Here is a 26,815-nt window from a genome sequence, read left to right as displayed (position 1 = left end):
CGAAGTTTTTTTTGTATAGGTCTTTTGGGTTCATTGGAGCAGTTTTCCATATTTATCACAAATAGAAAGTGCTTCGTGTACTGGATACAACAATGGCATTTTTTTACACTTTTTCTTCTCTTTTTCCTTTTTTGCAAATTTATTTTGGTGCTGATTTTTCTTCTGTTTTTCTCCACGTTTTTATAAATAAAAATCGGGCGTGAAAGTTCATACAAGATCATATCAATGGCTTACACAGGTACGACCTCATGATTTTTTCTAATCACATTGATTTTTTGGTACTGTTTTTTGAGATACCTTTTTAAATGTATGGATAACAATTTCTGACCCTCTTTCTAAAAATTTGTAGGTTGTTTCCAAAAACACACACATTTTTTGGACAGAATTCATACATCAAGGGGGGAAACAACATCAGATGCAGCAACATGAACTAAACAAAGTACAGTTATAAAGTTTTTTCTTCTCTTGCCATGCGTTATTTTGCATCCCAAAACATATGAAAATGCTATATTTATTACAATATTTTTTTTTCAAATAGCCTAGTCAGTCTCTGTCTCCTGTTGTTGTTGTGCTTTGTGTCTTGCTCTTCTTCGTCCGCCCACCTGATGGTTTATCGGTCTTTGCTGCTGTCATCGAGCCTGCTACCAACACAATAAGAGCAAACTTTCTTAGAATTGCAAGTGGGCAACAGAGAAACAAAAATCATAAATTTAACAAAACAGAGAAAAAAAATCTAGAGGACCTGAAGCACGTTTTTGAGTGCTTTTTTGTCGCTGTGCCTTGGCAACATTATCAGCAATTACTATGCAAGTAGATATGTTGTGGGTTTCGGAACCACATCGGCTACAGTGAATTTTTGGTTTCGCACGCAAAGTTTCCATGAAGGTTTTGTATCGCCCTGATTGTGGACGTCCTTTTGAGATAGCAACATCGGGATTTTGCAGGTTGTCCCCATAACCATCTGGATGCGGGCCTGTGAGTGGAACTTCTGAATTCTTTGGTCCAACACTTGTTTTCTCAGCTTCAGCAGCTTTATCTTCTTTAGTCATCTCATCCAATCTCTGTTGCACCCTCTCACTCTCCCCAACAACATATAGATATTTTCTATTTGTTGATGCGCCATCAGAGGCCATATCGTTGAGCCTGTTGGACAAAAGTGTGTACCTCAAGTGTTGACTCCCAGCAGTTAGCTCAGCAGGCACATTGAACCGCCTGTCTCGTATGTCTTTTGTATCTTTTGGCCTCCATCTGTCGATGTAGTACTTTTCAGGAAGTTTTGACATGTTCAGATGAGAAAGAACCCTCAGGACATGACTACACACAATTCCGTCTTTCAAGAATTTACCACATATGCAACTAAATTCCTGATTTTGGATGTTCACATCGACAACAAATCTCCTTTGCCTGAAATCCTTTGCAGCCAGCATTTCTGTTTTGTATACTTCATATCTCACATTCCTCACAACTTCTTCAACATGCAAATTGACAACAAATTTCAGCTGCTTTTGGAACCTATAGAAGATCTTTCGGTTGTACATAGATGCTGCCTGATACTCAAGTTCACTATGAGACCAGAAAGTTGGCTTTGTTGTTCTAGTTATGGAGTCTTGTTCTCTCTCATTATCTTGAATATTGTGAGATATCCTCTCATATTCTTCCAGGAAGCATATCACACTATGTGTTGAAGTTATGTTGTCCTTGAAAATAGCATTTGTCCCTTCACTTCTTGCAGTAGAATGAATGAATGGGAAGAAATTCTTCTTGAAGTAGACAGGAACAAACCTCCTTCTCTTCTTCCACATAATGTTGAAATAGCTGATTTTTTGTATACCATATCTCTGTATCATATCTGGCCACAACATTTCAAACTCTCCTTCGGTCAGCGAGTTGTGTATGATGTCACTGAAATCAGCATGTAGGTTTTCATGTGCTGCAAATGTTCTAGGACATTTTTCCTCAGATTTCTTTTTTATATGGAAGAGACAACGCCTGTGAACACAGTTGGGAAAAACCATCGGGATTGCCGATTTCATGCCCGCACCTTCATCTGTTATAATCGTCACTGGACTTTTGCCTCCCATGCAGTGAAGAAAAGTCTCAAACAACCACTTAAAAGTGTCAGTTGATTCATTTTGGATGATAGAACAAGCAAACAAGCAGTTCTGACTATGACCTGTGATCCCAACGAATGGAGCAAACGGGAGGTTGTATCTGTTTGTCTTGAACGTTGTGTCAAAGCTGAGACAGTCACCATACAAGTCGTACATTTTCTTGCGTAGCCATCAGCCCAGAAAATTCATAACACTTTGCTTGCCTCATCAGAAACTTTAACTGTCTTAAATGCATAATAGAACCTTGGATCTTCCGCCTGCCTTTTCCTGAAGTAAGTCAGTACTTGCATCATATCATTCTGGTTAGTTTCTTTGCCAATTGATGTCCTCACATTGCTGACGTGTTTCTTAGTGTAAGGAGTGTTGCCACCTCTCAAGAAGCTCAGGATGGTCATTATTTTCCTTGTTGGTAGCTTCATAGCATTGAATGTACGGATAAGGATCTTCTCCTCTTCTGTCATGTAGTTATGTGAACGGAGGTACTTTGACTCTGTATGAGGGCTCAACTCATGGTTATGCTCGAGGTTGATTGTTGTAACAACCCACTTGTCTGCCTTCTTTGTGATAATAAGCTGAGCCTTACAACCAGTTATCTCAATGGTGTTTGTTTTCTTTTTCCTGGGGTTCTCACGCGGGACCTGGCCTGTTTTTGCCTGTCTAGTTTCTCGTCGTTTTTTCAACCTTGCTTCCTTTTCTTCCTCTCCAATTGCACGTCCAGATCGGTTACACTTCAAAGTGATTCTTGTTGGTGCATTGCCACCTTCCTTTTTTGCACAAAAGGATGCTGCCCTCTTTACAGAGAAACCACATATGCTTGCATACTCGTTGTAGAAGCTATAAGCTGCTTCTTGGTTGTCAAAAACCATGTCAATAGTTGGCACATGATGGCTACGAACTTCATGGCTGCAAGTCTGAGCATTTTTTATGCTTTCATTTTCAAGAAATATGAGGATGTCATCTTGTGAAAGTTGTTCAACTTGAACTCCCGTCTCATTGTTATGTTGTTGTTCCACAATATCAACATCCATATCACCTTCTCTTTGATGCAGTCCAAGGTTATGATCTGATTCACTATCACTGTCAAGTTCATTGTCTGAAGGCTGCTTCTGTGCACAATCAGGTTCATCAGTTTCCCAGATCAAATCATGCAGTCCTTGTATATTTGTGTTGTCAACAAACGGGGAAGGCTCCTGATTTTGTTCAACCAAAACTCGCCCTGTGTTATCATGATTTGTTTGCCTTGGTTCTTCTGATGTTCCTCTTCCATAGCGGCCAGTTATCATGAACATGTCATTCTGAATGCATTTCACAATAACAGAATTTTTCATCAGCGACGACATAATAGTATATAAGTTTGATACAATTTTTTTTCATTTTTCTTTTTACATAAGTTCATGTACAAAACAAACCTCAGTACGAACTAGGCGTTCTTCCTATGATTGAGACAACAAATATTTTGCCCCCTGCCAGAGAATGTAGATGATCATTTTTTTTGTTCTGACTAATTAGTAGTTGGTTTGCGGTTTCAACAGAGGAAAGAAAGGTCAAACCTCTTGTTCAGCAGCAAGCAGCAGTTGCATGTATGACATAGGTGCATCGCCGGATACATTCATGAAGCTCACCCCCTGTTAAAAAAAATCAAAAAAGCATGTTTTTAATGATGATCATGTAACATTTTTTTCTTTTTCTGTCGACACTTTCTTTTTGATGTGTTTTTGGCACTCACAGTTGGCTGCATTTTTGTTGTTTCTGTAGGATGGGTTCTTGAGGCTTCAGCATTTGGACTCCTCTGCAGAAACAACTGCAAAATTCTGGAAGAGTTAAGCCAAGGTACAATATAAACACAGCCCTACAAAATCTACTGTATTTTAGTTTGTTTTTACCTCGGGCATAATCCTGTTGGTCATGTTAATCATAGGAGAGTTTGTCTGTGTGTTGTTCATTTCATTGTAGTTATAGCCAAGAGGACCAACTTCTTGCGACACCCATTGTTGCAACGACTTCCCAGGCATCGTGCTCGACTGACCACATTCCAAATCAAATTGGCGCTCATGATACATAGATAACTGCAAAAAAACATCTTGTCATTAACTTTTTCTGAATAGGGGGGGGGGGGGGGGGGCAAATCAATTTTGATACTGAGTCTCCTTTATTTTTCTCAGCAGGCCTTCTTCCCAGGAGGAACTGACCTGATTGGCAAGCAGGTAGTCTCCATACTCCTCTGCAGTAGCTGCAGTGTGAGTAACAAATATAAAGATCAGACAAGCTTTTTGGTTCTTTGTTCTAGTTTTCTAACACTCTGACCAAGAGAGGAGTAAGAAATCAAGCTTTGCAATCAAAAAACCTGACAGATTTTCTTTTTTTTGCTGTCAAGGTTACAACTGATTGAACAAGGACTCAAAGAACAAAAAATAGGCAAAGCAAAGAGGCAATCAAAAACATACCATGGTGAGTCCTGTGCGCCCCTTTACCAGCACCCGCATCCATCTTTTTTCTTTCAAAACTGATTCCCCTTCCTTTGCTCTATGGAGAAGTCTGAAACTCTGAATTTTGCTACAGCAAGTTCACTTTTTCCCTCTCCATTGTTGGTTGATTCAAGGGGATAGATCTAGGGTTCTGGGGTTTGCTGGCGGCGGGGTTATGGGGTGGGGAGGTGTGGATGCCAGGAGGAAGAACAGAGGATGGGGGAGAAGGGCGTCAAACAGCCGGGGGCATTGGATTCTTTTTCCCTGGGGGCACGTGACCTCAGGTGTCCTGGAGGCAAAACCATCAACAGAGAAAACCATCAACACACCTGGAACAACCAGCCGGGATAACAACTTGGGCCTCCAGGCTTTTTCAAGTCAAAAAAAGAAAACGGGCCGACAAAACAACAAGACGGGCTTCCGCCACACATAGAAAAAGAAAACGGGCTGAGACAACTAGACAATGACATCAGCTGACATCAGGTGATTGAGACCATACTATAACTCAGCTAGCTGAGTTCCAGGCGCTCCCTTGATCTTATGTTGAGATTCGTGTGGATATTTTCTTTCTTTTTTTCTTTCCCTCTTTATGCTTGATTCACTCACTTAGATGTGCAATAACTAGAGCACATCTAGATGTGCCCTAGACACCCAAGAAAAAAGCCGAGTGTGAATTATGGACATGAACTAACATTCTAAGAGCTCGAAAACACTGATAGGTACTCCTTCCCCTTCCACGCCCGAGCACTCAGCCCCTTCCCTCCACCCCCCTCCTTCCTCCCCCCGCCGCCGCCGCTGCAGGTGGGCATCCCCGAATCTAGCCCGGGTGGTGCTGGCGGCGGTGAGACCTCCTTTACCCGCATGCGACTCTTCTTTCCAGGGCAGGGGGACGACGGCGGTGCGGCTCGGTTGACTGCTGCCTAGCGTCCTGGTGGTGGTGGCCGGCGACCAGTGTGGTGGTGGCGCTTCTCTTGGCGGCGGGGCGGCCGAGCATCGCGGGGTGGCTGGCGGTGTGTCCCTGGTCCAGATCTGGGACCTCCCCATCTGGGTTCTAGCGGGCTAGCTTCGGCGCGTCCTCGTTGGCTCCTGTGCGCTGTGGAGGGGAAGCTTGGACGGGGGGCGGCGACGCCGACGGCATGCTCTCTGCAGCGCACCGGTGGGGGCTTCACGGGCATTTCGGAGCCCAGCTGGGCCTAGTTTGCTCCCGCTGGCGCGTCCGGTCGGGTACCGGCGTTGACGGTGGAGGACGTGCCCTCCTGCAGGGCAACGGTACTGCTGCCCCGAGTCGCGTCTCTTCTCCTTCATTGTGCAGGCCTCACTTCGCGGTGACGTGGTGAGAGACGACATGGATGGCTTCAAGATCGTGCTCGTGCAAGGTGGTGGGCGGTATGTTGGAGTGTTCCAGAGCGCCCCGAGTGATGGTCGGGATCAGGAAAAATCCCTGTCGGCCTGTCCGACACCGACGCGATGGCGCCTGAGGGTGCCGCCGGACCTTCCTGGAGGGCGTCGAGGGCTACCCTTCCTTTCTCCTCACCACATACCGGGAGAAATCCTTGGCAGCAACGTTGTCATCGCCGTGTCCCTTCTTAGAGGTGTTGATTGGTACCAGCGCTTCGAAGTCTAGGAGCTTGGTGTGAGCTCTCCGGTGGGCGCAGTGGGCGCGAGGCTTCTTCATTTCAGTTGATCCATTGTTGTCGGCATTTGTCTTTTTTGTATTTTCTCTTTCGTTTTTTGGACGTGTCTGTGCTGCTTCCGTCCCAACACCTATCGTTGGTTGTATCGATGTTGTTGCTTTGTAATACAAAGCGCGAGGAAACCCTTTTTCGGTGGTGAATTATCAACCTCTCAGCTTACACACATGCACACCAAGTCCAAAACGTAAAACCCATCGCAAAAAAGGAACATTCATCTGACTATATCGCTGAAAGATAAGACACGCCCATAATACACTCGCTCAACATATTAAGGGAATTGTGCCTGGGTTTTAAGCCAACTCCAACGTAGACCCCGTATTGTCTGGGTCTGTCCGTTTGGGCCCAAACTGACAGATGAGCCGGCCCAACACACATCCCAATCTTAAATTGTGTCTGTATTTTGTCCGGCTTGACCCATTTCAAGCGCATAGTTGAGCGAGCTTTGTGGTCACACGGACAACGAACGGACGGGCTCACGGCGTCTTGGCGTTCGCCTCGGGCCCCGCGTGAGGGCCGTCCAACCACCTCCCATCGACCCTAGTCAATGCACACAGATGGTTGGGCCCGCAAGTCAGCCCCCCAGACGGTCCCCGACCACGTCCTTTTTGTTGGGGAACGTAGTAATTTCAAAAAAATTCCTATGCACACGCAAGATCATGGTGATGCATAGCAACGAGAGGGGAGAGTGTGTCCACATACCCTCGTAGACCGAAAGCGGAAGCGTTAGCACAGCGTGGTTGATGTAGTCATACGTCTTCACGATCTGACCAATCAAGTACCGAACGCACGGCACCTTCGAGTTCTGCACACGTTTAACTCGATGACGTCCCTCGAACTCCAATCCAGTCGAGCTTTGAGGGAGAGTTCCATTAACACGACGGCGTGGCGACGATGATGATGTTCTACCGACGCAGGGCTTCGCCTAAGCACCACTACGATATGACCGATGTGGATTATGGTGGAGGGGGGCACCGCATACGGCTAAGAGATCCAAGGGATCAATTGTTGTGTCTCTAGGGGGATGCCTCCCTCCCTGTATATAAAGGAGTGGAGGAGGGGGAGGGGGCCGGCCACCCTTGGCGCGCCCCATGAGGAGTCCTAGGACTCCCCCTTCCATGTTGGAGTAGGAGAGGAGAGGGAAGGAGAAAGAGGAAGAAAGGAAAGGGGGGAGGGGCGCCGCCCCCCTTCCTTGTCCAATTCAGACTTGGGAGGGGAGGGGCGCGCGGCTGCCCCTTGGCCGCCTCTCCTCTTCCACCAATTGGGCCCATGAGCGAAACCATTCCGGTGTCCGGATATAGTCGTCCAATATATCAATCTTCATGTCTCGACCATTTCGAGACTCCTCGTCATGTCCGTAATCACATCCGGGACTACGAACTACCTTCGGTACATCAAAACACATAAAGTCATAATATAACCGTCATCGAACTTTAAGCGTGCGGACCCTACGGGTTCAAGAACTATGTAGACATGACCGAGACATGTCTCCGGTCAATAACCAATAGCGGAACCTGGATGCTCATATTGGCTCCTACATATTCTACGAAGATCTTTTATCGGTCAAACCGCATAACAACATACGTTGTTCCCTTTGTCATCGGTATGTTACTTGCCCGAGATTCGATCGTCGGTATCTCAATACCTAGTTCAATCTCGTTACCGGCAAGTCTCTTTACTCGTTCCGTAATACATCATCTCGCAACTAACTCATTGGTTGCAATGTTTGCAAGGCTTAAGTGATGTGTATTACCGAGTGGGCCCAGAGATACCTCTCCGACAATCGGAGTGACAAATCCTAATCTTGAAATACGCCAACCCAACAAGTACCTTTGGAGACACCTGTAGAGCACCTTTATAATCACCCAGTTACATTGTGACGTTTGGTAGCACACAAAGTGTTCCTCCGGTAAACAGGAGTTGCATAATCTCATAGTCACAGGAAGATGTATAAGTCATGAAGAAAGCAATAGCAACAAACTAAACGATCCTATGCTAAGCTAACGGAATGAGTCAAGTAAATCACATCATTCTCCTAATGATGTGATCCCGTTAATCAAATGACAACTCTTTGTCTATGGCTAGGAAACATAACCATCTTCGATCAACGAGCTAGTCAAGTAGAGGCATATTAGTGACACTCTGTTTGTCTATGTATTCACACATGTACCATGTTTCCGGTTAATACAATTATAGCATGAATAATAAACATTCATCATGATATAAGGAAATAAATAATAACTTTATTATTGCCTCTAGGGCATATTTCCTTCAGTCTCCCACTTACACTAGAGTCAATAATCTAGATTACACAGTAATGATTCTAACACCCATGGAGCCTTGGTGCTGATCATGTTTTGCTCGTGGAAGAGGCTTAGTCAATGGGTCTGCAACATTCAGATCCGTATGTATCTTGCAAATCTCTATGTCTCCCACCTGGACTTGGTCCCGGATGGAGTTGAAGCATCTTTTGATGTGCTTGGTTCTCTTGTGAAATCTGGTTTCCTTTGCTAAAGCAATCGCACCAGTATTGTCACAAAAGATTTTCATTGGACCCGATGCACTAGGCATGACACCTAGATCGGATATGAACTCCTTCATCCAGACTCCTTCATTTGTTGCTTCTGAAGCATCTATGTATTCCGCTTCACATGTAGATCCCGCTATGACGCTTTGTTTAGAACTGCACCAACTGACAGCTCCACCGTTTAATAAAAACACGTACCCGGTTTGCAATTTAGAATCGTCTGGATCAGTGTCAAAGCTTGCATCGACGTAACCATTTACGACGAGCTCTTTGTCACCTCCATAAACAAGAAACATATCCTTCATCCTTTTCAGGTATTTCAGGATGTTCTTGACCGCTATCCAGTAATCTACTCCTGGATTACTTTGGTACCTCCCTGCTAAACTAATAGCATAGCACACATCAGGTCTGATACACAGCATTGCATACATGATAGAGCCTATGGCTGAAGCATAGGGAACATCTTTCATTTTCTCTCTATCTTCTGCACTGGTCGGGCATTGAGTCTTACTGAACTTCACACCTTGGAACACAGGCAAGAACCCTTTCTTTGCTTGATCCATTTTGAACTTCTTCAAAACTTTGTGAAGGTATGTGCTTTGTGAAAAACCAATTAAGCGTCTCGATCTATCTCTATAGATCTTGATGCCCAATATATAAGCAGCTTCTCCGAGGTCTTTCATTGAAAAACTCCTATTCAAATATCCTTTTATGCTATCCAGAAATTTTATATCATTTCCAATCAACAATATGTCATCGACATATAATATCAGAAATGCTATAGAGCTCCCACTCACTTTCTTGTAAATACAGACTTCTCCAAAAGTCTGTATAAAACCATATGCTTTGATCACACTATCAAAACATTTATCCCAACTCCGAGAGGCTTGCACCAGTCCATAAATGGATCGCTGGAGCTTGCACACTTTGTGAGCTCCCTTTGGATCGACAAAACCTTTCGGTTGCATCATATACAACTCTTCTTCCATAAATCCAAGAAGGAATGCAGTTTTGACATCCATTTGCCAAATTTCATAATCATAAAATGCGGCAATTGCTAACAGATACGTCTCCAACGTATCTATAATTTTTGATTGTTCCATGCTATTATATTATCTGTTTTGGATGTTTATGGGCTTTATTATACACTTTTATATTATTTTTGGGACTAACCTATTAACCCAGAGCCCAGTGCCAGTTTCTGTTTTTTTCCTTGTTTTTATCGCAGAAAAGGAAAATCAAACGGAGTCCAATTGACCTGAAACTTCACGGAACTTATTTTTGGACCAGAAGAAGCCCACGGAGTATCAGAGATGGACCAGGAGAGTCCCGGGCTGCCCACGAGGGTGGGGGCGCGCCCACCCCCCTGGGCGCGCCCCCCTGCCTCGTGGACAGCCTGGAGATCCACCGACGTACTTCTTCCTCCTATATATACCCATATACCCTAAAAACTTCGGGGAGCAGAATAGATCGGGAGTTCCGCCGCCAGAAGCCTCCGTAGCCACCGAAAACCAATCTAGACTCGTTCCGGCACCCTGCTGGAGGGGGGAATCCCTCTCCCGTGGCCATATTCATCATCCCTATGCTCTCCATGATGAGGAGGGAGTAGTTCTCCCTCGTGGCTGAGGGTATGTACCAGTAGCTATGTGTTTGATCTCCTCTCTCTCTCTCTCGTGTTCTTGAGGTGGTACGATCTTGATGTATCGTGAGCTTTGCTATTATAGTTGGATCTTATGATGTTTCTCCCCCTCTACTCTCTTGTAATGGATTGAGTTTTCCCTTTGAAGTTATCTTATCGGATTGAGTCTTTAAGGATTTGAGAACACTTGATGTATGTCTTGCCGTGCTTATCTGTGGCACTGTTTAAGATATCTTCCGATATGCCGATAAATCAGCCGATTTATCGCTTACCGCTGTCAGACCGATAAGATAAATCGGCTGATAAATCAGCTGATATGGCGATAAATCGGCCGATATGCCGATAAATTGGCTGATTTACCCCTTATCATGGGTCGACCGATAAGTTCCCGATAAGTGATATTCCCAACATTGATCTGTGGTGACAATGGGATATCACGTGATCCACTTGATGTATCTTTTGGTGATCAACTTGCGGGTTCCGCCCATGAACCTATGCATAGGGGTTGGCACACATTTTTGTCTTGACTCTCCGGTAGAATCTTTGGGGCACTCTTTGAAGTTCTTTGTGTTGGTTTGAATAGATGAATCTAAGATTGCGTGATGCATATCGTATAATCATACCCGCGGATACTTGAGGTGACATTGGAGTATCTAGGTGACATTAGGGTTTTGGTTGATTTGTGTCTTAAGGTGTTATTCTGGTACGAACTCTAGGATAGATTGAACGGAAAGAATAGCTTCGTGTTATTTTACTACAGACTCTTGAATAGATCGATCAGAAAGAATAACTTTGAGGTGGTTTCGTACCCTACCATAATCTCTTCGTTTGTTCTCCGCTATTAGTGACTTTGGAGTGACTCTTTGTTGCATGTTGAGGGATAGTTATATGATCCAATTATGTTATTATTGTTGAGAGAACTTGCACTACTGAAAGTATGAACCCTAGGCCTTGTTTCAACGCATTGCAATACCGTTTGTGCTCACTTTTATCATTAGTTACCTTGTTGTTTTTATATTTTCAGATTACAAAAACCATTATCTACTATCCATATTGCACTTGTATCACCATCTCTTCACCGAACTAGTGCACCTATACAATTTACCATTGTATTGGGTGTGTTGGGGACACAAGAGACTCTTTGTTATTTGGTTGCAGGGTTGCTTGAGAGAGACCATCTTCATCCTACGCCTCCTAGGGATTGATAAACCTTAGGTCATCCACTTGAGGGAAATTTGCTACTGTCCTAAAAACCTCTGCACTTGGAGGCTCAACAATGTCTACAAGAAGAAGGTTGTGTAGTAGACATCAAGCTCTTTTTTGGCGCCATTGCCGGGGAGGTTAGCGCTTGAAGGTATATCTTTAGATCTTGCAATCAAATCTTTTTGTTTCTTGTTTTAGCACTAGTTTAGTTTATCAAAGAAAACTACAAAAAATATGGAATTGAGTTTGCCTCATACGCTTCATCTTTTTAATATCTTTCGTGAGTATGATGGAAAGGAAAATTGTGCCAAAGTGTTAGAAGAAGAATGCATTAGAATGTTTGGCACTAAATATTTGAATGATGAGCATGATTGCAATGTTGTTAGTATGAATACCTTGAATATCCATGATGCTAATGATATGAAAAGCCACAAGCTTGGGGAAGCTATGTTTGATGAAGATGATATTTTTTGTCCCCCAAGTTTTGATGAGAAAATTTATTATGATGATAGCATGCCTCCTATTTATGATGATTATAATTATGAAAGTGGATTTGGAGAGGCCATGACTTTATTTAGTGATGAATCCACTATTCCGGAGGAGGTTCCAATTGATTATGAGAACAAAGTTGCTATCTATGATGATTATTGTCATGACTTGTATGCTATAAAGAATAATGATATCCATGAAACTTGCCATCATGATTTTAACTTTCAATTGGATTATGCCTCACATGATAGTTATTTTATTGAGTGTGCTCCCACTACTATTCATGAGAAGAAATTTGCTTATGTGGAGAGTAATAAAATATCTATGCTTGTAGATCATGAAAAGAATGCTTTAGGTGCTGGTTATATTGTTGAATTCATTCAGGATTCTACTGAGAATTATTATGAGGGAGGAATATATGCTTGTAGGAATTGCAATAATATCAAGTTTCCTCTCTATGTGCTTAAAGTTTTGAAGTTATACTTGTTTTGCCTTCCTATGCTAGTTGATTATTGTTCCCATAAATTGTTTGCTCGCAAAATCCCTATGCATAGGAAGTGGGTTAGACTTAAAATGTGCTAGTCATATTCTTCATGATGCTCTCTTTATGTTTCAGTTCTTATCTTTTATGTGAGCATCGTTGAAATCATCATGCCTAGCTAGGGGCGTTAAACGACAGCGCTTGTTGGGAGGCAACCCAACTTTATTTTTGTTCCTTGCTTTTTGCTCCTGTTTAGCAATAAATAATTTATCTAGCCTCTGTTATTATTGAGTTTTTATGTTTTAGTTAGTGTTTGTGCCAAGTAGAACCGTTGGGAAGACTTGGGGAAAGTCTTGTTGATTATGCTGTAAAAAACAGAAACTTTAGCGCTCACGAAAATTGCTGCCATTTTTTATTGGAGAGTGATATTTAGTTAATTATTTTTGCAGATGATTAATAGATAAATTCCTCACGTCCAGAAATTTATTTTAGAATTTTTGGGATTCCAGAAGTTCGCGTTAGTTACAGATTACTACAGACTATTCTGTTTTTGACAGATTCTGTTTTTCATGTGTTGTTTACTTATTTTGATGAATCTATGGCTAGTAAAAGAGTTTATAAACCATAGAGAAGTTGGAATACAGTAGGTTTAACACCAATATAAATAAAGAATTAGTTCATTACAGTACCTTAAAGTGGTGTTTTTTTTTCTTTCGCTAACGGAGCTTACGAGTTTTCTGTTAAGTTTTGTGTTGTGAAGTTCTCAAGTTTCCGGTAAAGATTCGATGGACTATGGAATAAGGAGTGGCAAGAGCCTAAGCTTGGGGATGCCCAAGGCACCCCAAGGTAATATTCAAGGACAACCAAGAGCCTAAGCTTGGGGATTCCCCGGAAGGCATCCCCTCTTTCGTCTTCGTTCATCGATAACTTTACTTGGAGCTATATTTTTATTCACCACATGATATGTGTTTTTCTTGGAGCGTCATTTTATTTTCTTTTGTTTTGCTTGCTGTTTGAATAAAATACCAAGATCTGAAATTAGAGATTCTTCACATAGTTAAATAATTATTCAGCTACTCATTGATCTTCACTTATATCTTTTGGAGTAGTTTGTCTTTTGCTCTAGTGCTTCACTTATATCTTTTTAGAGCACGGCGGTGATTTTATTTTGAAGAAATATATGAACTCTCATGCTTCACTTATATCATTTTGAGAGTCTCTAAACAACATGGTAGTTTGCTTTGGTTATGAATCTAGTCCTAATATGATGGGCATCCAAGAGGGATATAATAAAAACTTTCATATAAAGTGCATTGAATACTATGAGAAATTTGATACTTGATGATTGTTTTGAGATATGAAGATGGTGATATTAGAGTCATGCTAGTTGAGTAGTTGTGAATTTGAGAGATACTTGTGTTGAAGTTTGTGATTCCCGTAGCATGCACGTATGGTGAACCATTATGTGATGAAGTCGGAGCATGATTTATTTATTGATTGTCTTCCTTATGAGTGGCAGTCGGGGACGAGCGATGGTCTTTTCCTACCAATCTATCCCCCTAGGAGCATGCGCGTAGTGCTTTGTTTCGATAACTAATAGATTTTTGCAATAAGTATGTGAGTTCTTTATGACTAATGTCGAGTCCATGGATTATACGCACTCTCACCCTTCCACCATTGCTAGCCTCTCTAATACCGCGCACCTTTCGCTGGTATCATACACCCACCATATACCTTCCTCAAAACAGCCACCATACCTACCTATTATGGCATTTCCATAGCCATTCCGAGATATATTGCCATGCAACTTTCCACCGTTCTGTTTATTATGACACGCTCCATCATTGTCATATTGCTTTGCATGATCATGTAGTTGACATCGTATTTATGAAAAAGCCACCGTTCATAATTCTTTCATATATGTCACTCATGAGTCATTGCACATCCCGGTATACCGCCGGAGGCATTCATATAGAGTCATACTTTGTTCTAGTATCGAGTTGTAATCATTGAGTTGTAAATAAATAGAAGTGTGATGATCATCATTCATAGAGTATTGTCCCAATAAAAAGAGAGAGAAAGGCCAAATAAAAAAAGGAAGGCCCAAAAAAAGAAAATAAAAAGGGAGAATACTACTATCCTTTTACCACACTTGTGCTTCAAAGTAGCACCATGATCTTCATGATAGAGTCTCTTATGTTGTTACTTTCATATACTAGTGGGAAATCTTCATTATAGAACTTGGCTTGTATATTCCAATGACGGCCTTCCTCAAAATGTCCTAGGTCTTCGTGAGCAAGCGAGTTGTATGCACACCCACTTAGTTTCTTTTTGAGCTTTCATACACTTATAGCTCTAGTGCATCCGTTGCATGGCAATCCCTACTCACTCACATTGATATCTATCAATGGGCATCTCCATAGCCCGCTGATACGCCTAGTTGATGTGATACTATCTTCGCCCTTTTTGTCTTCTCCAATCACCATTCTATTCCACATATAGTGCTATGTCCATGGCTCACGCTCATGTATTGCGTGAAGATTGAAAAAGTTTGAGAACATCAAAAGTATGAAACAATTGCTTGGCTTGTCATCGGGGTTGTGCATGATTTAAATACGTTGTGTGGTGAAGATGGAGCATAGCCAGACTATATGATTTCGTAGGGATAGCTTTCTTTGGCCATGTTATTTTGAGAAGACATAATTGCTTTGTTAGTATGCTTGAAGTATTATTATTTTTATGTCAATATTAAACTTTTTTCTTGAATTATGGATCTGAATATTCTTGCCACAATAAAGAGAATTACATGGATAAATATGTTAGGTAGCATTCCACATCCAAAATTCTCTTTTTATCATTTACCTAGTCGAGGACGAGCATGAATTAAGCTTGGGGATGCTGATACGTCTCCAACGTATCTATAATTTTTGATTGTTCCATGCTATCATATTATCTGTTTTGGATGTTTATGGGCTTTATTATACACTTTTATATTATTTTTGGGACTAACCTATTAACCCAGAGCCCAGTGCCAGTTTCTGTTTTTTCCTTGTTTTAGAGTATCGCAGAAAAGGAAAATCAAACAGAGTCCAATTGACCTGAAACTTCACGGAACTTATTTTTGGACCAGAAGAAGCCCACGGAGTATCAGAGATGGACCAGGAGAGTCCCTGGATGCCCACGAGGGTGGGGGGCGCGCCACCCCCTGGGCGCGCCCCCCTGCCTCGTGGATAGCCTGGAGATCCACCGACGTACTTCTTCCTCCTATATATACCCATATACCCTAAAAACTTTGGGGAGCAGAATAGATCGGGAGTTCCGCCGCCAAAAGCCTCCGTAGCCACCGAAAACCAATCTAGACCCGTTCCGGCACCCTGCCGGAGGGGGGAATCCCTCTCTGGTGGCCATCTTCATCATCTCGGAGCTCTCCATGACGAGGAGGGAGTAGTTCTCCCTCGGGGCTGAGGGTATGTACCAGTAGCTATGTGTTTGATCTCTCTCTCTCTCTTGTGTTCTTGAGGTGGTACGATCTTGATGTATTGCGAGCTTTGCTATTATAGTTGGATCTTATGATGTTTCTCCCCCTCTACTCTCTTGTAATGGATTGAGTTTTCCCTTTGAAGTTATCTTATCAGATTGAGTCTTTAAGGATTTGAGAACACTTGATGTATGTCTTGCCGTGCTTATTTGTGGTGACAATGGGATATCACGTGATCCACTTGATGTATGTTTTGGTGCTCAACTTGCGGGTTCCGCCCATGAACCTATGCATAGGGGTTGGCACACGTTTTCATCTTGACTCTCCGTTAGAATCTTTGGGGCACTCTTTGAAGTTCTTTGTGTTGGTTTGAATAGATGAATCTGAGATTGTGTGATGCATATCGTATAATCATACCCGCGGATACTTGAGGTGACATTGGAGTATCTAGGTGACATAGGGTCGCTACAAAAAAAAGACACATCCGTGACATTTTGGGTCGAATGAATTTTTTTTCTGTCATACATATGACACTTCTATGACGATAATTGTGACAAAACCCGGTATCATCATAGATGTGGTGGGCTCCTACTTCTATGACAAAAAATCATGACAGAAAATGGGCTTTTCGTCCTGGGCGGGCCGGAGACGCAGCTGCATGACATTCTTTGGGCCGTCCATGACGGAAAAAACCATGGTAGAAGCGAGGGGGAGGAAAATTTCGGGGAGTTCCCGGTTACGGTGGGAGGTCGGGGGCCGAGTGATGCGCGTTTCTCTCGTACACGTACGCGCGTGTGTGCGAGGAGTTGGCTCTAACTGAACCCGAGCGAGGCGTTGGGCTCTAACTGAACCCGAGCGATTGCACTGCAGGCTACGCGTTACTGAACCCGAGCGATCGATCGATGGCTATTAACTGAACCCGATCGAGCGATTCCTTCGCTACTGCTGCTAACTGAAGCCGATCGATGGGATGAACAGTGAGCGTTGCGGGGGCGGGGGGGGGGGGGGGGGTTGGATGAATAGTGAGCGATGGCGTTGCCTCTGGATGAACAGGACCCCGTGGTGTGGTGGAGGGCTGGATGAATAGTAGACGGTGGAGGGGTGCCCGTGGAGGGGTAGATGAACAGGACCCCGTGGTGTGGAGGGCTGGATGAATAGTAGACGGTGGAGGGGTGGTTGAACAGGACCTCGTGGTGTGGAGGGCTGGATGAACAGTAGACGGTGGAGGGGTGCCCGTGGAGGGGTGGTTGAACAGGACCCCGTGGTGTGGAGGGCTGGATGAACAGTAGACGGTGGAGGGGTGGTTGAACAGTAGCCGGTGGAGTAGCGCGCGGTGGAGGCTGGATGAACAGTAGCTCGTGGACGCTGGAGGGGGTCGATGGTGGAGATGAACAGTATCCCGTGGAGTCCCGTTTTGCGGTACGCCACACCCCTCCCGATGAACAGGACCCCTGTTTCGACCGTAGCGCTCCAACACAAGTCCGTTTCGTCCGTTTTGCAGTACGCCACACCCCTCCCGATCAACAGGACCCCCGTTTCGACCGTAGGAGGTCCGTTTCCTTCGTTTTGCGGTACGCCAGACCCCTTCCGATGAACAGGACCCCGTTTCGAACGTGGCCGGTCGAACACAAGGCCGTTTCCTCCGTTCTGCGGTACTCCAGGCCTCGTTTCCATCGCCTGTTTCGTCCAAGCCCTCCCGATGAACACGACGCATTCAGTTGCCTCCCCATGAACACGACGCATTCCGTTGCCTCCCCATGAACACAACGACGATGCTGTTTGTCCGTTCCGACCTAGCCATGTACACGAGCCGTCGCTGTACGTATGCGCGAGTAGGCGTTCGAGACCCCGCCCGTATGTACACATACGTGGCCGTATTTTCTTTCTTGCACCCTGGCCGTTGTACGTACGTGTAAATGCTACGTGCGCGCCTCTATTATGACATGTGCGCGCCTCTACTACGACACGTGCACGCCTCTACATCGACCAGTATGTACGTACACGTTCGCGACCAGAATGACAATGCTACGTATGCTTCAACCAGGTGGGTCCCGACTGTCAGGCACTTCCTTGCCTGCGAAGATGTAGCTGGTTGGTCCCAGCAGTCAGGGGGCGAATCGTTTTGTTTTTTTTGCCCGGACGCACTTCCTTGCGTGCGAAGATGTAGCTGGTGGGTCCCAGCAGTCAGGGGGAATCGTTTTTTTCACGAAATACGGTGGCCCGTCCGGTGGGTCCCGCTGTCAGGTGGAGGAATAATTATTTTGCACGTAATAAGGAGGCACTTCCTTGCTATGGCCGTGGACCCAGCTGTCGGCCTCTGCACGTACAGTCCACGTCCGATGGAAGCCGTTCCTTGACCACGTTGACCACGTCGCATCGAGAGCACCAGGGTGGTGGACGACGGCGAGGCCTAGGAAGGGGACGACGCGGAGCCGGGGAAGATGCAGCAGTGGATGCCCACGCGTAGAGGAGTACGAGGGTTCACTGGTTCGCTGCGGTGTGAGGCTGCCGTCGCCGCAGAATAACAGGGGGTGTGGGTGAGTAGAGGGATGGCCTGACTAGTGGTGGGAGTAGTAGGGGCGGTGAGGCCTCCGCCGCATCGCAGCCGGCCACGGGAGGCAGGAGCACGAGGCACGACCGGCGCTGGTTTGGGCGGCTGGAGCAAGAAGACCAGAGGTTGAAGAAGCACTACGGCCGTTGGATGGACATCGTACGGTCATTGGAGCTAGAATCGTGCATATTGACTAAGTTGACAAAGCCCTCCGTCCCCGTCAACTTAGTAGGCCCACAAGTCAGCCTGCCACTATACTGGGTCCCAGCTAACAGGGGGAGTATTCATTTTTTTGTGCGTAATAAGGAGGCACGTCCTTGCGTGCGAAGATATAGCTGGTGGGTCCGAGCTGTCAGCGGCAGTAACATTTTTTTCGTGAAATACAAAGGCCCTTTCGGTGGGTCCCTGATGTCAGGTGGAGGAATCATTATTTTGCGCGTAATAAGGAGGCATTTCCTTGCGTGCGGCCGTGGACCCAGCTGTCGGCCTCTCCACGTAAAGTCCACTTCAGATGCATGTCTGTCGTTGACCACGTTGACCAGGCCACGCCGAGAGCACCAGGGTGGTGGACGACGGCGAGGCCTAGGAAGGGAATGACACGGAGGCAGGAAGACTCGGCAGTTGTTTCCCACACGGAGGGGAGTACGACTGTACGAGGGTTTACTGGTTCGTCTGCCATCGTCGAAGAATAACAGTAGGTGTGGGTGAGTAGAGGGATGGCTAGGCCAGCGATGGGAGTACGGTGGGGCGGTGAGGCTTGCGCGGCAGCAGAGCCGGCCGTGGGGAGGAGGGAGCAGGCAGTCCCGCCGGCGCCTGTTTGAGCGGCTGGAGCAGGAAGAGCGGAGATTGAAGAAGCACGACGGCCGTTGGATGGCCATCCAATAGTCACTGCTTGTGCGTCAACCTTTTTTTAGGAAAGCCTCAAATCTGTTGAAAACAGCATACAACCCATTTGCTAATTCTTAAGGGTTTTTTGGAGCCCATATTCTTTTTGTTAGCATTACAGCCCATATTGTGGCCACGGTTTAAAAATTATACGAAATTTTGCATATTTCGGTGTGGTCCGAACTGTTTTTAATCCCGAAATTTCGACTCACATTCAAACTGATTTGAAAAATAAATGTATATCAATATAAAATCCAACAAATTCTCCACGCATAAAAATTAATGTAATTTAGAATCTCAAAATGAAAAAAAGATATTTGAAACTAATTGTCGGTTTGATGTGTTTTAAAAATGTACAACCCATTTCTCCTTACTGATGGGACATTTTCTCAGCCAGCCGAATAAAAGATCTCATTGTCTTGAAATATTTGCAGCCCAACAGGCCTGACAAAGCGACTTACTTGGCAAATCACAAAAAAACTGGGCTGTGGTCGTGGACCCAGCTGTCAGTCCATTTGTTTTTTAGTCCATTTGGTGGGGTGGGTGAAACAATGATGTAGCATCTATGCAGCCCATTTAAATCCCACTAGACCATGTCGGCGCGCGTTGCTGCGCCCGTCTATTTTTTTCACTCAAATGATTGTGATTTTTGTAAATATACGAGGCATAACAAGGAAGTAACTTGTAAAAAGGATTTCACCCCAATAGAAGAGTGGAACTAAAAAAACGATTTGTTTCATGATTCTTCATAAAGCTATAGTGCTCTTCACATTCTTTGTAAGAGTTTTTGCAGAATAGCAATTGAAAACATTAGTAAGAATTGTTTCAATCATAGCCTCATTTGGCCGTACATAGCCAGTGCTCTCATCTTCTTGTTGAGCTATATATATAATTTCTTCACTGATATATATCATCCTAAGCATAAAAAATGACATGTTACATGATCATCACATGGATATGCAAATTAAGTAGCTATTGCTTAGAAGAATAAATGAACTTGTTATACTGCATTCCTAAAATGTAATACATGCATACTGTAATAAAAAAACAGTCGCTTGCAGGAAATATCTGTAAAGACAGTCATAAGATGGATCTGGTACCAGAAAACTACAAATCACTTGCAGGAAAGGGTCGGGTAGGTGTATTCCAGACGTAATAATCATTGAAGATACATACTCTAAAAGTCTGCAACCTGTAATAACACACCCGAGTTACACATTATGAAGGCAAAGTGCATAGGTTCAATCTGAAGAAATGATTTCCCTGAAAGATAAACCGAGGAAAGTACTTGGAGTATGGACATAGGATTTATCTCTTAGCAATTCCTTTTCATATATAAAAGAGAAAAGTCCTTCATTGCGCTTTAGGACCTGCAGTAACCAAAAACTATTGAGCCGGCGGTGTCTATATTGATACTCGCGTGTTGGCCTAAGATGACATTAAATTGATCTATGAGTAACATCCAGATTGAATATTTATTTGAATAGACAAATATACTATAGCCAGGAAAGTCTAATTTGTCAATGTCATGGAAATTTATATTAAGGCTAACCAATCATACGTCTCTGCATAATCTTACTTCAGATCAGCGATTTTGTCGTCGGAGCAGTGGCCCTGCCTGTCTAGCTCTATCTAGCGAGGAACAGAAGCTCGTCTAGGATTATAAGGAATCCAATGGCCAAAGACATCCAAAATTTCAAATCCGACAGCTAAAATCGCTGATAGCCTGAGAGGGCTGGATTAATACGCGGTTTTAATATGCTTCAGAAAATCAAAGGTATATATAAATACTTCATAGTTGGTTTTTTATGTCTAGATTGACGTATTTTTCTGGTGTCTTGGAACAGTCCATGTGAAGATGTGTACATCGTATCAGCTAAAATTATTTGTACCACCCAGAAGACAAATAATACTTAATAGAGAACAAAAATAACATGTAATTAAACCGCAAGAAGTTACAAAAATAAAGCAGTCAATATGTGCAGGAATCTGTGCAATGTTTTGAAGGTAAATCTGCACTGAAGTGGAAATAGTGAAGCATTCCATGACCTCTCGGCAGATCAAAACCTATATTATCTTCCTTACACTCTTGCTTGGATTGGCATTTAGTTCAGCACCTACAGGGTTACAATCTACACTACTTCCGCAAATGATTCCTAAGCATTTGAAATTGAAGGAAGAAACATATGCATATAATTTGACCATATACATGCAGTAGCTTCTGAAGGGCCTTCTTTTTTGGCAAGAAAGCTGCTGAAGAGCCCATAGTTTTCTAAATCTCTAATAATAGGTAGGCATACAATTTACTTTTAAAAGCACACTTAAGCGACTATAGTAGTGCCTAGTAATAATATGTGGTACAGTACAGCCACAACAACTGATCTAGTATCATAATACGGATCAGGTATTGTCTACAGAACACAAAAAGGAAACAGAGTTAGTGTATCCTCGCAGAAGATCATTGGACCAAAAGTGGAACTACTGTATCATAATATTAGAAGCAAAATACACATGACGCATTATCTGCAATACCCATGTGTCAGTTGCAGCGTCAGATCGCTAGTGGGAGGGGCTGACTGAGTCTTGCGGTGAGCGCTGCCGCTTAAAGTGGAGATCGATAAAAGAATACGCTGGTAGTGGCTGGGGAGGCCACGCACCATGACCGGCCGACACCTGGATCAATCGGCCCTCGGTTCACCCGCATCTAGCGCTTCCGCTTGATCCCCTCGAGCTGGATTCCCTCGCGAGTGGCACAAGGCGGTCGCCCACTTCGCCTGAATTGAGCGGCCGCGGCATCCGCCTTGGTTAGGGTTAGCGAGCACACCAATCGCCCAAGACTGATTGGTTCGATGCTTTTCGGACCGTTCATGGAATGCTCCTTCGCTATGTGGGCTGTTTGGCCCAATTAACCAGATTAGTCAGAAAAAGTTACGGGAGTAGCTGCCCTCACCGAGATGCGGCTTGCGGGGACGGGAGCTTTGCATCCAACGGCTAGAGATGGCCATAATGTGAAATCAGACGACTCCGAAGGCTGATACCGTGAGGGAGCTCCTAGGGTGCCCAGTTTTAATGTCTTAAAATTTGCATTTTTCTCGAAAGCCGCGGACTTGCTGGGCTGGGTGAAAATATCATGTTGGGCTAGACGGAGAAATGTTATAAAAACATAAACACATGATTGCACGTCAGTAAAATCTTTGCAAGTTTATGTACACAATCACTAGGAGTTAACTTGCCAAGTTATATATAAACAATTATTATTATTATTTTGTAAGAACTTTCAACTTACAAAATAAAATATCATTTTAATTTGATGAGTTAATAGTATGTGGGGTATTATTATTTTTTAGGCTAGACGTGGGAAAGTTGAGTTGGTTCTAGGGGAAAGTACTGGGATAAAACTCAGTTTACATCGAAAAAGAAAGTGGGAGAAAATTTAGAGACCTGCTGGGTCCACCTGAGGAGGGGAATATGTTGGGAGGAAGGAGATTCAAAGCACGGCAGCCGAGTGAACTAGTTTTTTTACAGACAAGTGAACTAGTTTACATACATAAGAAAATTGCCACTAAAAAAAGCAATTATGTTAATGGGTTCTTAAAAGAAATATTTCGGACAAAACAGATAATTACGACACATAGTCTAACGCATGAAACACTCACATGATAAAGGTGCTTATAAACAGATAAAGTACAACATCTAGACCTTCCTGGCACGCTTGATCATGACGCTGCGGCTGTCCGTGTACTCATCGGTTACGGGAAGCAGACACACCCTCATGTCCAAGATCTGCATGTACATGTCGTAGCATGCGTATGCGCCCTTGGCCGCGTAGGTTATGTAGGCTAGATTCAGAGGTACCTCCCACGTGTTCAGGTCGTCTTATTTCATGTTGGCGTATCATGGGTCGATGATGGTCTCAGCGAGGTCAACCACGGAGTCCTCCTACCCGTTGCTGATGATCTTGTATTGCTTCTGGATGTCGACAAGCTTGTTGCACCAGATGGCCGAATCATCGCGTTCTTCCTTCTCTCCACCGTAGCGAAGGTGTAGTCGGCGCTGCCGATGAAACGGGCGAATGCTCCAGAACCTGGTGCAGCCATAGGACTGAGGCGAGGCAGAGCTTCACCGAGTCCGTATCGTTGGTGTACATCACATTCAACTTGGTGCAGCCATAGGACTGAACGGCAAACTCAAAGGGGAACTCCTTGCTGAAGTCCATATCCAGCAGGCTCACGCCTCGGATCGCCATTGGAGTCTCTTCGAGTGAACGAGTGTGTAGGCGGCGGCAGCAGTTCGTTTTTCAGCTCTTGGGGAACTGGATTCAACAGTAAGCTAAGTGTGTACATGCGACAACAGTTACTACCCCTCCCTCATTCGCTGCACGCCAGGCAGAAGATGCACCCTCGGCCACACGTCGGTTCACGAGCGGGTCTGTATTGGTACTGTAATAACACGAGTTAGTGGTCACTTTACTTAAATTTAATTAGCTTTAATAGAAATTTGTACTTAAAACAAGAAATGCATTCGCTTGTTCTGTCAGTGCCATAGGATCAACATGCACAACAATTAGAACTATTATTCTCAGGACGCACACGATCGTCACATTTGTTGCACTTTCACAAAAGATAATACTACCGAGTTTGAACTGTTTGTTATGGTTGTTGTCCTCTACATCATCATGCCATGTTTCCCAGCTTGCAAGATTCAGAACCAACAAATAAGATCCAACTAATAAGTACAACAAAGATGCCTACACATCTCATTGATTCCCAGCTTGCAAGATTCAGAACCAACAAATAAGATCCAAATAATAAGTACAACAAAGATGCCTACATATCTCACTGATTCCCAGCTTGCAAGATTCAGAACCAACCCATTAGAGCCTTTTAATAAAGTGAATATTGGGATTAAATCCATCTTGGCTAGCCATGTCATACAATCGAAGAACTTGGCAAATGCTCTTGACCATCACAACATCTGTAGTTGAGTATTCCTGTTTGCACAGCATGTTTGCACAACACAAACAAGGAGACAGGAGAGCATGATTTCGCTTTAATAGCGGCCTCCTTGAATTCAACCTCCAGCTCTACTTGGATGAGGTCTACCTGGAGTTCCATGATTCAATTCATGCGCCTTTTTCTACAGTTCACCTAAAATGAAGCAAAGATTGCATCATTCAGCTGGCAAGAAGTACTTGCTCTTGTGAGCTGGCAGGTTCTTCTTTAGTAGTTGCACTAAAATTGAGGAACATTAAGGTTGGCTGTCCGGCTCATGTAAGGTGCAACTATAATTTTCTTATCGTTTTGTGCAGTTCCACTAAAATAAAGTGCCATTGTGGTGACAGTGACGGCTCCATCTTGCAAAGGCTAATAAAATGTTGCACGAGATTACCAGCAGAACTTGACGGAGATTTTGGAAACTCCAATCACCATTTTGTGCAGTTCCACCAAAATTGAGAGATGTTGCCCACGTGACATTTTGGTTGAACTGCACAAGACACTCATTCCAAAAAAAGTGTTTTCTGCAGTTCACCAAAAGGTCACAAATAGCAACAAGGTGAAATGGATATCCCTATCTGCACAAAAAGATAGAAAGTAAACAGTTGCTGGTCAATAAGAATATACGAAACATATACAAAATGAAAAGAAGCATCTTAATTATGTTCATGGCAATCACGCAAGGACAATAGAAAGTTTAAAACATCAGCGATGCTTCATGTTACCAGAAGCATTACGATCAACAATGAGATTCCTCAAATATGAGATTACTTTAATGGTGGCATTGCTTGTTTACCAGACACAGTAAATCAACAGCAGCTAAAGAGTTGGTTTAAGGGCATGTGACTGTGGGGACACCAGGACACTCAACAGCGTAAAGGAGCAACTTACTTATCATACTGAGGAAAACAACAGGAGTGCCATTGTACTATGTGAGGGCAGCAAATCTAATCCTGGAGACCTTTTACTATGTGAGGGCAGCAAATCTAATCATGGAGACCTTTTACTATGTGAGGGCAACAAATCTAATCCTGAGACCTTTTACTATGTGAGGGCAACAAATCTAATCCTGGAGACCTTTTACTATGTGATGGTAGCAAATCTAATCCTGGACATACTCTGTTGACTTGTCCACCAGCCGCCACTTTCTATCCTTTTTTCAACCAATAATAGATCTGTTCCTTATCCAGTTTGTACTGCGTTTTCCCATTATTTCCCTTTTCAACCAAGAGACCGGTTGGGTATCCGGTCTCTACTACTTTCACCATATTATTTCCTCTTTGAATCAAGTCCTAGATTCATGCTACAACTTTCCCCCCTTTCTTCGTTGTTTAAACAAAGCCCTAGATTCGAATGCATGAAGTAGCTTTACCTTTAATAATACTAAAAATTTAGGTGGCTTTGGAAGAGCTGATGGGAGTAGAAAAAGATGCACATGCAGACACGTGGGGAGCTGGGGCAGTAGAGCAAGGCCGCTTTCGAAGAACTTATACCTGAGGGTCGCCGGGATGTCGGCGGCGGCAGGTCAGATTTGCGGACAATACGGCAGGGAGGAAGAAGGGTCGGAGGACCTCCCGAGCCGGCCATGTGTCGGAGAGAACGGCACGGGCAGAGGATCGGGCCCCTCTGGTAGCTGTGGGTTTCCTCCCTCGGCGGCGATGACCGCGTGAACGATGCACCTTTTAGTCCTCTACACACACCGGCCGAAGGGATCCGACCGGATCTGTGACCAGCGGTGAGCAGAGAGAAAATGTCGCTACCGCTGTCTTGTTTTATATCCGGAGAGGATTAGAGAATGAAGAGAGAAACCCTAGTAAAGCAAGCGCTCAGGCCCCTGCGTCCATATATAGTGGAATGATTATCTTTTTTCTCTCCACAACAAGCGTTTCAATTTGTGTACGTGGCATTAAAGAAAAGAAACTCTCTATTTAAGGTGACTACTGTACGACTCCTACTTACTACTAGTAGTACTACAGTATTGTTCACTTGTGCTCCCCGCCCCTCCATTCATTGAACAACCCCATGGGTGAATAAACATACACTAAGTACTGTATTTATATAGAACGAACAAGCTTGAACAGTTTTCGTGTAGTTAAAAGTTGAGGGCGGGGCTTTTCCCGGGCAGTACACGCGGCAGTTTTTGGGTAGGGCCAGAAGACTATTTTATTTTTTTTAAAAAAACTTTGAGACAGCCACATAGCATGGAGTCGACCCCAATGATTTTAAGCTTACATGCATGGTACACGCTATCCTAGACTACTATACACATGAAACTGCCACACGAGCGTCCGGGCTACGCTT

The 26,815-nt window shown here is 44.0% G+C and overlaps 1 protein-coding gene across 2 annotated transcripts; it reads right to left on the bottom strand.

Annotated features, from left to right (window-relative positions):
* Nucleotides 1–426: 426 nt before the first annotated feature.
* Nucleotides 427–6,842, bottom strand: LOC125539926 (protein FAR1-RELATED SEQUENCE 5). Of its 2 annotated transcripts, none has more exons than XM_087545058.1 (8): nucleotides 4,556–6,842; nucleotides 4,301–4,341; nucleotides 3,995–4,177; nucleotides 3,838–3,912; nucleotides 3,662–3,736; nucleotides 3,521–3,574; nucleotides 743–3,406; nucleotides 427–641 (listed from the first exon to the last, which is right to left on the bottom strand). In XM_087545058.1, exons 7-8 carry the CDS (start codon nucleotides 2,265–2,267, stop codon nucleotides 544–546), a joined length of 1,623 nt encoding a protein of 540 aa, XP_087401184.1. In that variant the 5' UTR covers nucleotides 2,268–3,406; nucleotides 3,521–3,574; nucleotides 3,662–3,736; nucleotides 3,838–3,912; nucleotides 3,995–4,177; nucleotides 4,301–4,341; nucleotides 4,556–6,842; the 3' UTR covers nucleotides 427–543. The 2 variants fall into 2 exon arrangements, with proteins under 2 accessions (XP_087401184.1, XP_048559418.1); XM_048703461.2 differs by having other exon boundaries at nucleotides 427–638; nucleotides 4,556–6,674.
* Between the last annotated feature and the right edge of the window lie 19,973 nt (nucleotides 6,843–26,815).

The sequence above is a fragment of the Triticum urartu genome, chromosome 2A (genome assembly GCF_056163025.1).
Source record: "Triticum urartu cultivar PI428250 chromosome 2A, HENAU_Tu73, whole genome shotgun sequence".
In the NCBI taxonomy this organism is placed as follows: Eukaryota; Viridiplantae; Streptophyta; class Magnoliopsida; order Poales; family Poaceae; genus Triticum; species Triticum urartu.
The sequence above is the reverse complement of the archived record's forward strand: the minus strand, read 5'-3'. Positions and strand labels throughout refer to the sequence as shown.

Bases quoted from the DNA above. Each gene is read 5' to 3' on its own strand.
- LOC125539926 (XM_087545058.1), bottom strand. From the start codon at position 2,267: ATGTACGACTTGTATGGTGACTGTCTCAGCTTTGACACAACGTTCAAG. The intron at 642-742 runs GTCCTCTAGATT...TTGTGTTGGTAG, and splicing joins CACTCAAAAACGTGCTTCAG to CAGGCTCGATGACAGCAGCA.